The sequence below is a fragment of the Megalops cyprinoides genome, chromosome 11, assembly GCF_013368585.1.
Source record: "Megalops cyprinoides isolate fMegCyp1 chromosome 11, fMegCyp1.pri, whole genome shotgun sequence".
Classification (NCBI taxonomy): domain Eukaryota; kingdom Metazoa; phylum Chordata; class Actinopteri; order Elopiformes; family Megalopidae; genus Megalops; species Megalops cyprinoides.
Window position 1 is genome coordinate 25,589,468 of NC_050593.1, and position 14,665 is coordinate 25,604,132.

Sequence of the window (14,665 nt, forward strand, 5' to 3'; positions counted from 1 at the left end):
TGGTTGTATTAGTTAACAAGTGTCTGCACGGCTTAATGCCCAGGGGTTGAGCCAGAGTTTATTTGGGGTGTAAAGGTTCACTCATAGGAGACCAGGTGTGCCGTCCTTGTTTTTAGCCCAAACTGGCAGCCATGTTTGGCAAGGTTGACAAACAGCACCCAGACACTGTTTCCTCTTGGGGACGACAGAGCAGGATCTGAGCCAGCCTCCCACGAGTGCCCATTATTTATGGCTTCATTACCACAGAGAGAGAGAGAGAGAGAGAGAGAGAGAGAGAGAGAGAGAGAGAGAGAGAGAGAGAGAGAGAGAGAGAGGGGGGGGGGGGGGGGGGGGGGGGACGACAGAGAGCGGGAGGTAGAGAGAGAGAGGGAGAGAGAGAGCGAGGGAGAAGGAGAAGGAGAGGGCACAAGGGTGGGCTTGAAAAATTAAGATAACTCTCCCTCTCTCACATTTAGACACAAAACGCTGAATTTCCGTTTCCCCAAATATAATCCACCTATGTGAAATTCTCTTTGACCGAAGTCAGGTTTAAGCCAAAAGACAAGGAAAGGCACAAGTGAGGCAGAGGACAACACAAGCAAAAAGCAACATAAGGAGTTACTATCAGAAGCCCCGCCTGACCAATTTTCACTAGTTGTCCAGACAAGGTACAAGCTAGCTGGTAGACCCCGCATGTTAAATGTTTTGATCATCCCCAGACCTATGGGTTGACAGATATGATGCAATAAAAATCAGAACAGGTTGCACATACATTGGTAGAAGAGTAGAGTAGTCCTGGCATTACCAATAAAAATACAAATAAAATAAAAAAATCTTACCACAGAGTTAGCTTACCTGAATTTCATATAAATGCGCAATGTGAAACTGAACTGTGAAAGGAGGAGGAGAAAAGCAAAGAATTAGAGATGTGGAAACAAAAAAAAAAATCACCAACAAAAGGTTTTCATATATGAAGGTGTTCTTGGTCTGTAATGACGCTGTCTTTCTGTGAAAAAAAGACCTGTGGAGTACATAAGCAGACGGAAAAGGAGAGAGGGGACGCTACCCTTCATCTCCAGGGAGTCTCTCAAGTCTGTTGAAATGGGTATTGGGGTTTCCTTGGTAACCGGTATCTCAGGCAAATATGAAATGGCAATGCAAGGAAAATGAAAATAAAAAAAAAAAAAAAACATTCCAGTGGAGGCACACTGCCCTTTCTCTTTTATTAAAAAAAAAAGGACAAACCATTTATCTGAGAATGCCATGCTCAATAATGAAGCTCATCTCATGCAGCCCGTTTAATGTCATGTACTCCACAATAATGCATTTTAAATGGAACCCGCGGTGCAGAAATTATTTTTATTTGCGGTACTTACTTTCAGCTTTGGACAAAGTGCAGGGGGTTGAGTCAATCAAAGCCAGCTGAAAATGCTGCAACAAGAAGCAAAGAGACACATGAGTAACCTTTAATTCAAGGAAACACCACTTAAAACATCTGAGACGAAAACCAAACTTCAGATGCTAAACAGAATAATATCCTCAATAACTGTTTGCAATGTGAATTCATGACTACAAAAAAAAAAAAAAGGCTTGTGATGAAAACACCAGACATGGGCAAAATCAAAGCAATGAGCTCACGAATTTATTTTCTGAGCAAACGTCTGTAAATGAATGGTAAATGCCTATGTTGTGCACCTACTGATCTTCCTGCCTCTTAAGCCATGAGAATGTAGATGAACATAAATGAGCAGAACCCCCAACATGGGCAGAGGCTCCTACCAGCTGCACTGCTGCAATGGTAAGAGCATGACAGCTTACCACGGCTACTGTCATTGTACTAAATAAAACTGGCTCACTGACATAGCTCCTAAGAACGGCACAGAACACTGGAGATACTGAAAGCCCAGAACTCCTGCGGGACCTCTACCGTAAAGTCTTCTTTGGAAGGAAACCATCTGAGAGGTCTACCTGAAGATTAGGGACAGCGTCAGTGCTGAGCTTTCAAACACAATAAAGTATAAAAAGCATAACGATAAAAAGGTGAAGGCAACTTTGCTCTTTTAAATGCTAACCACAAGCTAGAGTTCATGGAGAAACAGAGGGCAGATGCAGGGACACCATCCTCCACACAGGACCACCTCATCCACAAGCAGCTGCTTAGCTGACCAATAAGAACACAAGAAAAGACTGCATCCTGACTCAGACCATAATAACTCAATAGGCTGCAGGTGTGTTGGTACCAAGCAGGTAGTAACCAAGAATTCATGGACATATTATGACCTGGTTCTTCAGTTTAGACAAAACCACTGACCTACATGACTACACAGAGGATCGCAATTCAGTCTGTGAGCTGCACTGAAGCCAACCTGATATTTGCCTGTGCGTCATACATCAAGCTTGTAAAAAGATTTGTGCTTCTTAGCACATTTATTGTATCCAATTAATAAAAGAGCAAAATATCTGATTACAAATCAGTGTCATCAACATATAATGTTATCATTTAAACACTCACAAAGGCTCACCATCCCTGCTCAAAAAACTTTCAAACAGACAAAATATGTATAAAATAGTATTATTAGTATTATTAATAGTATACAAAATAGTATTAAATATTAGCCAGTGCCACTGTTACAAACCCCCTCAGCCTTCTACAGGTTCATGGTGGTCAAAAGTCCTCCTTTTCCTTTCACCCCTATCAGACTGGACACCACACAGGAGCACACTGGCTGCTGTTCATACTATACAGAAAAAAACACCAGTGCAAATCCACTTAAACAGACCTGTGACACACCCTGCTGTGTTTCAGTGACCCGCCCTCACAGGACGTCATGTGACCGGGCATGCAGACGGTGTGCAGACAGAGCGGTCCTCCGTCCTCCTCCATACCCACCACCTCACCTCCATCACGCCCGGCTGGCCGCACGGAAACCACTCCTCACGGCCAGCCTTAACCACGGCAACCACCTGCCGCTGAGGCAGATGACACTGGCAGCAAAATGAAATGGTGGAGCCCCCACTCCCAACCCCCCCGTCCCACAAATCAGACAGCAATTAGCCTTCAATTGCTCTGGGTCACCTGGTGCCTGTCAAACAAGAGCCACCTGTTCAGTGACTGATACCCCGAACGAGCCCCCTGGTCTACCCCAGAGGGGACACAAGCAACAAAGCACCACCACCAGTGACCGTTTGCACTGCTAGACAATTCTTATCGTGATTACAATACAAATGTACATGGTGTATCAAAGTATTTCCAGAGAGAGAGAGGGAGAGAGAGAGAGAGAGGGAGAGAGAGAGAGAGAGAGAGAGAGAGAGACATTTAGATTCAACTCGCATCCTGCTCGTGCATCATTCTGATAAAACACTGCTTTTTGTTTCAGTAATTAAAGCAAACAGGTCCATTACAAAAATGCAAACACAATAAAATGCAACAAACACTGCAGGTTACAACCCACAGCAAAAAGATAAAAAGACCATGAACCCCTACCTTAAAAAGCTACCTCTCAATGTCATAAATAAATAAATAAGAGTCTGAGTGTCTGACACTGTAAGGAGCCCTGCTCTTACACTGTGCTCCTGCCATGACAGACAAACCAAATTAGAACAGGACAAAAGAGATGTGTCGAGCCCAGCTTCACCCTCACTTACCAACACAATTTATAATTACCGAGAAGACACAACCGACCATACATTACCAGGCACAGACCGCAGACGCCCCGGTGCTAAAGAGGTCCTTTCCTCGAACACATCACTGCATCCTACACCAGCTTTATTGCCGCTGAGCCACCAGTCAGGTATTGAAGCAGGCTTGCCGGCTTCTCTATCCCCCCCCCCACCCCTCCGCCCCCCCGACACATGCTGCTTACTATTCAGGAGAGCGCTGCAGTCGAGAGATCACACACAATACCTCAGAGGCAGACTGCCTCTTCCACCGCTGACTCCATTCCCCCCGTTAGAGCATCGTCTAGCACACTAGCACCCACTCAGCATGGAAACGACAGCACAGGAGAGAGCGGGGAGAAGGAGGGGGAAAAAAGAAAAAAAAAAAAAAAAAGAAGATAGCACCGGCGGCTGAAACCTCCCATGAAAAATAGCAGCCCCACACACACCAGGGCTGTAACAGCGCGGTGACGACGGCTGACTCTGCTCTCCAGGGGCACATTCCACACACTGGAGCGTCACTGTCACTCTCTGACTTTAATATGCACCGCGCTCCCTGCTAAAATTAGCACACCTGGTCACGCTGTAAGGCTGGGGGGCGGGGGGTGGGGGCGGGAGGCAGGTTTCACTGAGGATGTGTGCATAAAGAGGGGACTCCAATAGATCACCTTCAGAACATCGCTCCACTGCGCTGCACTGCACAGCTTTTAGGCCCTCTGCACACAGCACTTCTGCTTAGCCCTGGTATTTCTGCGTATCCTTGGTGCGCATCAAGACCATTACAACATGCACACCGACTGCACGGGGGAAAAGAAAAGAAACCTGACAACAAGCAATCAACATTTCAAAGCGGAGCACAGAAACAAACCCAGAGAGATGTGAGGGAGGGCGAGGGAGAGGAGATTTTGGGAGGCAGTGTGTGTGTGCGTGTGTGTGTGTGTGTGTGTGCCCGTTTCTGGGAGCCGTGTCTTTGTTCAGAGAAGTAGGACAGGCAGAGTGAGGCGTAATCAAGGCTCTGGCAGACGGCCAGAGCTCCGCTCTCTGGGTCTGTTACAGGGCAGGGGGAGGACGTGCCGCACGTGCAGCTGGAGAAAACCTACTAATGCACTCTCCCGGGCTCCGCTCACTGGAGCTGCACTGCAACCACCCCCCACCCAAAAACACACACACACACACACACACACACACACACACACACAGTACGCATATGCGACAGCAGAAACAGAAATGCAGCCTCACGCATGCGCGCACACACACACACACACACACATACACACACGCTATTGCAGGAACACAAATGCAGCCACATACACACACACACACGCTAGCGCAAGGGATGCAAATGCTTGATCACACACACATACGCCAGTGTAGGAACACACAGCTGCAATCTCTCACACATGCACACATACAGACACATGGTGCGCACACACTGCTAATGCAGGCGTAGAGAAACACACTCAACCACACACATACAAACCCCTGAGTGCATACACATAATAGCAATAATACAAATATGCAGTCTCTCACATACAGGTATGTGTGTATACAGAGGCCAGTGACACATAAAGCATGGTTTCACTCTCTCTCTCCCTCACACACACACACACACACACACACACACACACACAGGAGTGATCTCTGCAACAACAAGCTGTTGCTCCTGAATTCTCAGCAAAGGCGCTGCCATCACCTCCTCACTCACTGCTGCCTCCCCCTTAATTCATGGTTTTGCACACAAGCAGGACCAAACACACCTCTCTCTTATATACCCTCTCCCCTGAATTCACTCATTCCTAAATAAAGGTCAATCCAGCCCTCCATATCTGCACAGATAACTCCCCGTGCTCTTGAGTACGGCACTCCTCAGTAGTACAAACAAGCCTGAATGTCTCACTTTGTTTTCAGATTACTTGCCTGTGTCATAGTCATGTCTGTCCTTCAATGCACAGAGCTGCACTCGTAAGGCAAGCATGCTAAAGCTGTTACAGGACTTTCAGGTCTCAAGGGGATTTTCGAACAAATATTCATTGACTATAAAATCTTAACACTATCAATCATCTTTACAAGAGCAAATGCAAATGCTGTATTTGCATGTCCATGTAAAGCAAAGGGGTACATCTACACTACCAAGAATATTCAAAGGATAAATCAGCAGTTCACCTACTAAATTAGAAATTAAAAACTCAACATTTAAAACATTTAGTCAAATTAACAGATTTTTTACTTAGAAGGTCAGTCATAAAAGAAGACCAAAAATTAAAGTAAAACTGTAATTTCCCACATGCTTGGAGTATGAATGATTTTTTATTTGGGGTGTCATAGGAGGCAGAGCACCCAGACCAAAGCATCAAAAAGCTACCAAAAAAGAAAAAAACCTTTATCTGTCAAAATAGGCTGTGAACTCTATGGTTTTAAAAGCTGAGTCATGGGCCATGTATAACTATCAACAGCAAACACTTTTGGGTAGGCCTATATCTTAACATAAATGGCCATCATACAAGACAACGAATCTTCAGTTCATACCCATTTCAAACATCTGAGTATTTTTTTAGGCAAGATGCCACTGCCCTCTCCTGTAGTTTAGAAATACTCATCTCACTTATAATGAACATGAGAAACTACATTTTAACATGTTGGTTTGCCACTAACATTTGCATTTGTGCAGCTTCTTTGAGACTTTACTTAATCCAGTCCAATACGGACTATCCTGAGAAAACATCGCCTATTACTGCTCAGCGGAGAAGCAGTAGTATTTCCTATTATCAACACCGAGAGGAGATTTAGACTGAATTTCAAAGATATTAAACTAGTCGTGCCTGGCTATGCAGACAGATTGGTATCAGGCTGAACCACTGCTGGTAAAGATGGAAAACATTCCAGTCTCTCACCATGCTGAAAATCATCAGCAGGAGCAGCCAATTTCACTCTTACCTCAAGAGGTAAATCTTCCCACTAAGAATGATGGGTAATTCTGCTGCTAAGAATGATGGGTAATTCTGCTGCTAGGAATGATGGGTTTCATCAGACTCTACACCCTACCTCACGGCCATTGTCTGTAGGGTCATGGGCAGTATTTTGGCTTGCATTTGATTCCTCATTCACGTCTGTTGTTTTTTCCTACTGTCTCATACCTTTCCCACACAGCCCTCCACAACAGAGGCAAAGGACATAATGCTGAGTAGGAAATTATAATTGGTGCAGACAAAACACTGTAAGCAACTCTGCTAGGGAGATCATGACTTACCTATGCCAGCAAAATGAATTCAAATACAGAACAGGTGACATGTTTGCATAAATAAAGCAGAAAGCTTTGCCAATAATGCAATATCAAAAATAAGGGGTAGAGCTAAATTTCAGAAAAGCCTTTCTTTTTCTTCTTTAATAGCTAATGGTGAGCTCATCATACTCAAACCTCTGTAGAAATGCAAATTCCACCAATGTAAACTATACGTTATAAGCTCTTCGGGACTGGGACATCTTTATGAATATTTAATCTTGTTTTGGGGGCAGGCTGAAGGGTTACAGCTCCCTAGAAAGGGCTTTTTAGACAGTCCCAGTTTTCTGCCCTATCTTTCCAAACGACTGAGTAAGTGAAGCAGGAAAGAGGCCTCAAATACAATTGCAGTAAAACATCATTTTGAGGTTAAAAATGAACATTAACCATAGTAACACAGGCACCAAACAGGCTAAAAAAGGAGCTAACAGAAAAAGCACCATCTACACTTGCAGTTAGTGGTCTTTGGAGCAGGGGTGGCGTAAGTAAAAAAAAAAAAAATAATAATAATAAATAAATAAAATCAGTTCATGAAACTAACCATTAGTCTTTAAGACAAAGGGTGAATGTCCTATACATGAAGTTAACCAGTCAGGTATCTGTATTTACTTAACGCAGTTAGCCGGCTAGCCATGGAATATGGTACAGGTACACACTTCGCATATCACAAGAAATATTATCGTAACTGTAATTGCCTTTATGAAGTCCACTGTATTAGATTTCCTTCCGAGGCTGTTTCATGTTTTCGCATTGGACTTCCACCAACTTGCTCTTCAAATATTCTTTTTCTGGGTCAAAAAACAGCTTTCATACAGAAAACAGTCTGCACCATTCCATCTCACTTGGCTAACTGGGCCTAAATTACAACCACTGGGCAAACAAGAGTGAAATTTGATGCACGTGTACCGTATCAAACAAAACATACCATGTTTCATAGTTTCACGTCTTTGAATCCCATGCCAACATGTTATGAAAGGGCTCTGAATTTTACCCATACTATCAATTATTATTGATGTTACAGACAGCATCTTAAGAATCATCTCTTGAACCATTACGTTAAATGTACCACATTTTTGTAAACATTTGTACAAGCTTTCGCAAAGGTTACTCATTAAAGTGTCCTACATAAAATAATATACCACCAGGAACCAATCAAAAATAAGATTTTCATTTTTGGCTTAAAAACACCTGAAATCATTTAATTGTAATATTTGTAGTGAGGTATAGATCTATAAGAAGGCAAAGCCAACAGGAAATATACAAGTTCCTGAAATATGTCTTGGCAAACACTGAATACTGGTACAGATACAGCATATGTCTGTTGCCCCTATTCTTTTCTATTTCAAAAGGTCTAAGACACAAGATACAGCCCATGACAACCTGGCATCTTCACATCTGTTATAAAGTCTATATATAGACCCCACATTATTTGTGTCCCTGTGGTCTTTGAGGAGGATAAAGAACAAGGCAGGGAGAGACAGACGACGACGCATCAAATCCCCTGTATGACTGTTCTCTCTCTGTTCTTGCTTGGCAGCTCTGTACAGATGGCTTCTCTGCATGTGCACTTTCATACTGGGAGAGAGAGAGACTGGCCTTGCAAAAGCTGTGTTTGACATAGAGAATAACCACATTGTGAGGGCTGGGGCCTAAACCACACAGCCAGGGGCTGACTGCTGTTACCTACCCTTAACATCCATGGGAGGGGGTGCCCTCCCCCATGCAGACACCTGTACAGGTACCCCCTGAATATACTCAAGAGCTTACCTGGAGACACCGCAAGCCATGTGACGGACACAGTATGCGACAGTAAGAGGCCGAAATTATCACTGAATCACATTAGCATGAAACACAATAGCTGAATGAATTAAAAAAAAAAAAAGCGCTTTTATTTTGCACTGTCTGAAACAGTAGCCTCAGGGTGTGTCTACGCTGGATAGACTTGCTTCAGATACCACCTCAAATGGAAACAGAATACTTGAAGGGCAATGTATGTATTCACAGATCTGACATAATGGTATCAGTTATACAAGACTGCTGAAGCCACAACTGCATTTCAAACACAGCACTCATATATCAGTACTCCCACACACTAAAAAGGTGAGAACCAAGACACTCTTGCTCTTCAAGTGCGAAAAAAAAACTGTGGGGTTATAAATTGTTTTAATTTCCAGCCATTCAAACTGGTTGACACAGTGCACATACCTTTAGGCTTGACTCATAGTCTGTGTTAACTTTAAACATCAGCCCGAGTCTCAGGTGGATTTCCTTGGCCCGAGAGAAGCTGGGATCAATGTAAAGCACCTCCTGAAATGCTTTAATCGCCCTGCAAGACATAAAGAGGAGAATGTTATTGCTGAAGGGAGCAGGAGGAAGGGGATTAGGGGAGATCGGGGATAACACCACTAATCTCCACAGAAGTAAGGAATACAAATAATCAAGCAGAAAGCTGACATGTAAGCATCCTTGCAGCAGCTGGATCAATCAGGTGATTACCGATGAGCAGGAATGAAAGTGGGTAGCACACCTCAGTCCTAGACACCCCTGATCTGACAGATGTTTGCCACTAAACCTTTGGAGCCCTGGACAATTCCAAAGACGGATGACCGCCTGGACCACCCCTTCTCCTCCTGCAGCCACTCTTCCACGCTGCCGAGAACCTGCCGCGGGTACAGCAAATCGCTGTGGCACGGGCGCCAGCGTTACCATGGCAACGCCCCCCCTCCCTTCTTGTGCACCACCGTCTCTGTCAGCACCAGGGTAGCAACTGCACATCGACAACAACGGCTGTGACCGTTACACTCTGAGCATTTCCAAACGCACCGCGGCCCATGCTGACCACTCACACAGAATTCTCCACGCTCAACATCAAAAACAACAGACATCAGGGCGTTATTATAGACTGATTCTGCCAAATATTTCAAACGACTACTGGCAGCAGAGGAGGGAAGCAGAATGCATCAGAGAGAAAAAAACGGTACGAAGAAGCACTGCCATCCTATAATACTACATCCCTTGATGGAAAATGACTGATTACTGTTTCTTCACTCCTTGAGATTTGTGCAAGTACTCAGTGGCACAGCAAGCAAGGTCTGTGCAATAACATTACAAACTGAAGTAATGGTGCATAGGCATGTAATGGCTGCTCATTAAAAAAAATCTCCCACCTTGACAGTTAATTCAACTGCTTCTGACACAGCTAGTCGCAGAATATGCAGCAATCAGCAATCTAAATATTGCTTATGAAGATGGCAATAATTAACCGTCTAGACAGAGTAATCTATTTTCATCCAAATCTACCCTCATCCTTCAGTCTGCATTACAATACTAATCATGTTCCATATGCTGTCATTTTGCTGAGCTAATATGCTTAGTGGATTATCCATCAACATTGACACTGATTTTTTTTTTCCTCCAATTTAATTTAACTCAAGACAGAACCATCAGCTTCTAATGTCACAGGGTCAAGTTGTCAATTAAAATCAGATTTAAGCTCTTTGTTTTGAATGCATTTTGGTAGCTCAATATATAAAGCCCTGTCATCATTTGGACTTCACTACAGTGGCATATGAGTCCATGAGACAAAGGCAGAACAGGCTCCCTCTTGTGCAGATATACTGTATACTGAATAGTAGGATCTCTGAACTACATGCCGTGTGGTTAAGGGCAATACACAGCTAATAACCCTCCTCCTGCGGACAGGGAAGTGCAGTGATGATGAGAGCTCTTCGTCACAGCTGAAGAGAGCCAGGCTCCGCCCCATTCCCCTCGTCTCCACTCGGTACTGCGGGGCACTCACTCTAAATATGGGACTGATAATACACTAAACGAGGAGCTCGCCACCGCTGGAAATGTAAATAATGCAGTCACCACCTTCAGCATTAAATAACTTGATATATTTCTCTTCACAATCCAGAGTGAACACACTTTAAGTTGTATAATGTAGAGTGCAGGTCAAATTTTGCCCACAAGTCATGCTTAAATGTAACGGAAATAGTGGGGAATGGGAAATCTAGCTCCACGAGATCTGTTAAACTGTATGATCCTGACAGCCATCAGTGGAAGGTGCCACAAGTGACGCAATGTCATTTCTACTTGGCATGAACTTGGGGGTTGAGTGATTTCCAAAATTCCACATCATCCTGGTATCCCGCCCTATACCGTACAAATGTCCAAATCTTCCTAATTTATAAAATGTAAGAAAAACATATATCAAGCGCACTGTAATGATTTGCAAAACCTTACGTTATTTATCAAACTGCGAATTCGCTGCTCGTTTTGCAGCTACCGCGATTGTCCAAAGGCTGTGCATCTCCTGTACGAAAGTTTTACGCATGACACCTATAAATGACACACCACTGCACTGATTTGGCTTTTTTTTTTGCTTCAAAGCAGGAACCAAAAGATCTTAGTGACGTCATCAGTCATTTATGCATCTTTTTATCATCTATGAGTGACAATATGAGCTCCCAGATAGGAAACACTTTATTATACAGTCCTAAAGTATTTAGTTCAGACTGCACTTCGGAGAGCGAAATATTTCACCTTGACCATGAACATGTTGCAGGGCCTGATGCCTACTTTAAACTGTGGTTGCCCAGCTGAGCAACTAATCATCAGCTTTTACTTGCCGGAATGGAATAGAGTTGCCATGTTTTCACATTATATATTAATGTTAAGTTACTGACTAGACAACATGCACGTGAACTGGTTTCAGTCAGATGGCCCAAGTTCAGCTGTAATTTTTATTGCAATACAAGTTCATCCAAACTTTGGGGTCTTTTCTTTGGGGAAATAACACTTAACAGGCTATAAAATGATAATATGCAACCTTCATGAGACTGATTCAGGGGAAAAAAAAAACTTGGAGCTTTGCTTGTAGATTTCTCTCCTCAGGGTCAAATCCCTTCTTTGCAATATAAACCAAGGTCACAAGGTAGCTAATGCCTGTACCATTAAGATGGGGATGCTATATACGTATACACACAAAACAATGTGTGCAGTGCTTTCCATGTCTGAGAAATTATTTGACTAACAACAGCCTCATCACAATACGGCCACATTTTTTCTAGTTGAATATAAGGTAGCTAGCTACCCAGCTAGCTACAAATAAAACCAAGTTAGCGAGCTTAATAAAATGAGCTTGCATCGTCACAGTGCGGGCCAACAAAATAATTCCCTGCTGCCTTTCTCTTGGAGATGCAGCAAACTACAGGCACAGTTGCTACCTAGTTTGCTTACTTGTTTGTGCAAATAGCTTGGCTGAGTTGAAGACGTCGCAATCCAACCTCAAAGCTACCAAAGTAAAGTAACCAGCACGATACTCATTCTGCTAATGAAACAGGTTTGATTTAGTAAGACATCTACAAAAAATGTTCAGCTAGCAAGGACTTTTTGACCTCTTGATGACAAGGCTGAAAACTGCGATTTGGCTAGTGGACCAGCCAGATTTGGAGAAATACTATCAATTAAACTCACTAGAGTAAACAGTTACAACACAAATTTCGTACATGGGATTCATCAGGTCTCGAATGCCAATGTTTTTTTTTTTCCCCCCAATGAAGATATGTATTGTCGGGTTTTAAGGAGACAGGAAGGGACAATATTTTGTCAGATCTTCGGCAATGGTGAGAAAACAGTGTAAAGGTAGGCCACCACTGCCAGACAATGAGAGGAAAAAAACAGCTTAGAGTACATACATATTTTGGGGTGCCAAGATGGACTACCGGGGACCATAAAATGGTTGCAAAAACCTTGGTGAAATTTGGTCACCCTGGGCAACCAGGCAAGCATAACATCAAGGATGCACTACTGCGTCACTGATGTCATCAATGATCGGCAAAAGCTTACGACCTAGTGCAGCAAAAATACCTAACAGATCCTATAAAGTGGTCATGGACATACTGGTGACACGAGCCCACCAAACACCAAACCGCATACTCTGCAGATGACACTGCATGTCTAATATATGCCATGAATTCAGAAGGAATCAGAGGAAAATACATGGGTGAATTTACAGTACTTTACAGTTCACTCTCAACAGAAACAAGCATCAATGAATCAGAAAAAAAAACATTTCTTTTTATACCAGCATAAGGTTATTATTAGCAACAAATATTAACTATTCAGAAACAAAATATCAACACTACTGCATATGATAAAATATTTCATTGTATGATTTGCTCAACATAAACAAAGCAAATCTGGCCGAAGAGCACAGCCAACACTAACAATCAGCACTACCCAACTGTCTCTGACTTGGTGAGAATCAAATGACCCACACCGTTCTATTCAGATCAACGGGAATGCCTTTTTAAAAATGGTTTTACTTTCTCCTGGTGGCATAACTTGGGTAACTTTCAGGATAGACCCTTACACATTCTATCAGTCACCCTACTGGTGTATAGGGAGAGGGGTGGTTTTAAGAAGCAGTTTAGAGTAGCTGATGATAGATTTATCAAAAAAAGCAACTTATTTAACTTATTTATGCTGGCTCTACATTTCCAAAACTGAGAAGTGCTCAACTGTCCACATGAATTGGAAAACTGCAGAAGAGCAGAAAATTGTTTGTAGAAAAAACAACTCACTTCTTCCCCAAGGATGTGAATTTTGGCTTCAACTCCTTTGCACGAATACAATTAGGACGGCCAGAACACACACTTTAACAAACACTGACAAAATCCCCATAATCTAGCTACAGTATCTCTCTAAAGTCATGGTCCAGGATGCACGCCCACAGCACTCAAGACAGGAGGCCCTGCTGTAACCTAGTAACGGCATTCCAAGGCCTGGCTCCTCCTCTTCGGCCTTGAAGTCTCCCATGCTGTCACGCTGCCAAGTTTACATAGCAGTGCTCACCCTGGGAGGGGAGTTCCTGGAGGGGGCAGGGGGGGACTAAGGGGGGAACCGGGTCATTTGAGTTCCTCTCTGCACATATGGAGAGTCACCTCCTGGATCAGTCATGGAATAGTGGAATACGGAACAGTTATGGAATAATTCATGTAACAAGCACTCATAAAAGTATGCCTTGTCATATGGAGGAAATGTCAGCGAGCAACCTTAACTGCTTGTATCTACTGTTGCAGTCTAAATGGAGACTTGGAGATGGAGCATCCTTTTTCTCTTCACAAACACTAGACACATATGCCTCCCCCACCCAGCGCTATTCAGCAAGCATGGCCACTTTGGAAAAAACAGTCACCGCTTAAGCAACAGACTTTGTCTAATTCGTGGCTTTTGGACTTGAATCCTTGCAACTTTGTTTGCAACCGTGCCATATACATGTATTGACTATTTTTTCCTCTCTGATGAACACAAGAGTGCGATCAAGTAGCCTATATGTGGCGAGAAATTTCAGGTGAAATACACAACTGATTTGGAAATTGTGCAAGTAGCAAACAATGTTTTCAGTAGTTAAGTGGAAATGATATGTACAGTTACATGAAAAACGGATTTACATTTTTGAGGACAAGTGCAATCATGGAAGATATGAAATTAGCATTTAAGACACTAATAAAAATAGTTTTAACAGTGCAAGATCAAATTAATTTATACATAGCTAATTCAGTATATTTTATGGATATCAACTGTATAATACGAATCTATTATTTATATTTGAAATATGGTTCTGTAACTCTCTAATCTATGGTTACCTATGAAAAGATTGCTACTCTTATTCTTATTCATTATAAGAGCTGTTTACACCCTAGGATTTTGGGTACGGGCGCCTGTGGCACAAAAGGCATCAATATG

At 43.0% G+C, this 14,665-nt stretch overlaps 1 protein-coding gene across 5 annotated transcripts in view; it reads right to left on the bottom strand.

Moving 5' to 3' along the window:
• The window catches only part of kdm6a (lysine (K)-specific demethylase 6A), a 72,536-nt gene that overhangs the window by 25,564 nt on the left and 32,307 nt on the right, over nucleotides 1–14,665 (bottom strand). For 4 of the 5 annotated variants that reach the window (XM_036540386.1, XM_036540384.1, XM_036540385.1 and 1 more), the window contains 3 exons: nucleotides 9,119–9,239; nucleotides 1,356–1,410; nucleotides 835–869 (listed from right to left, as the gene is read on the bottom strand). In XM_036540386.1, the coding sequence (XP_036396279.1) occupies nucleotides 835–869; nucleotides 1,356–1,410; nucleotides 9,119–9,239 (211 nt within the window). Of the gene's footprint in view, nucleotides 1–834; nucleotides 870–1,355; nucleotides 1,411–3,883; nucleotides 3,903–9,118; nucleotides 9,240–14,665 lie in introns of those variants that run through there. The other variant, XM_036540387.1, reaches the window with a different exon arrangement.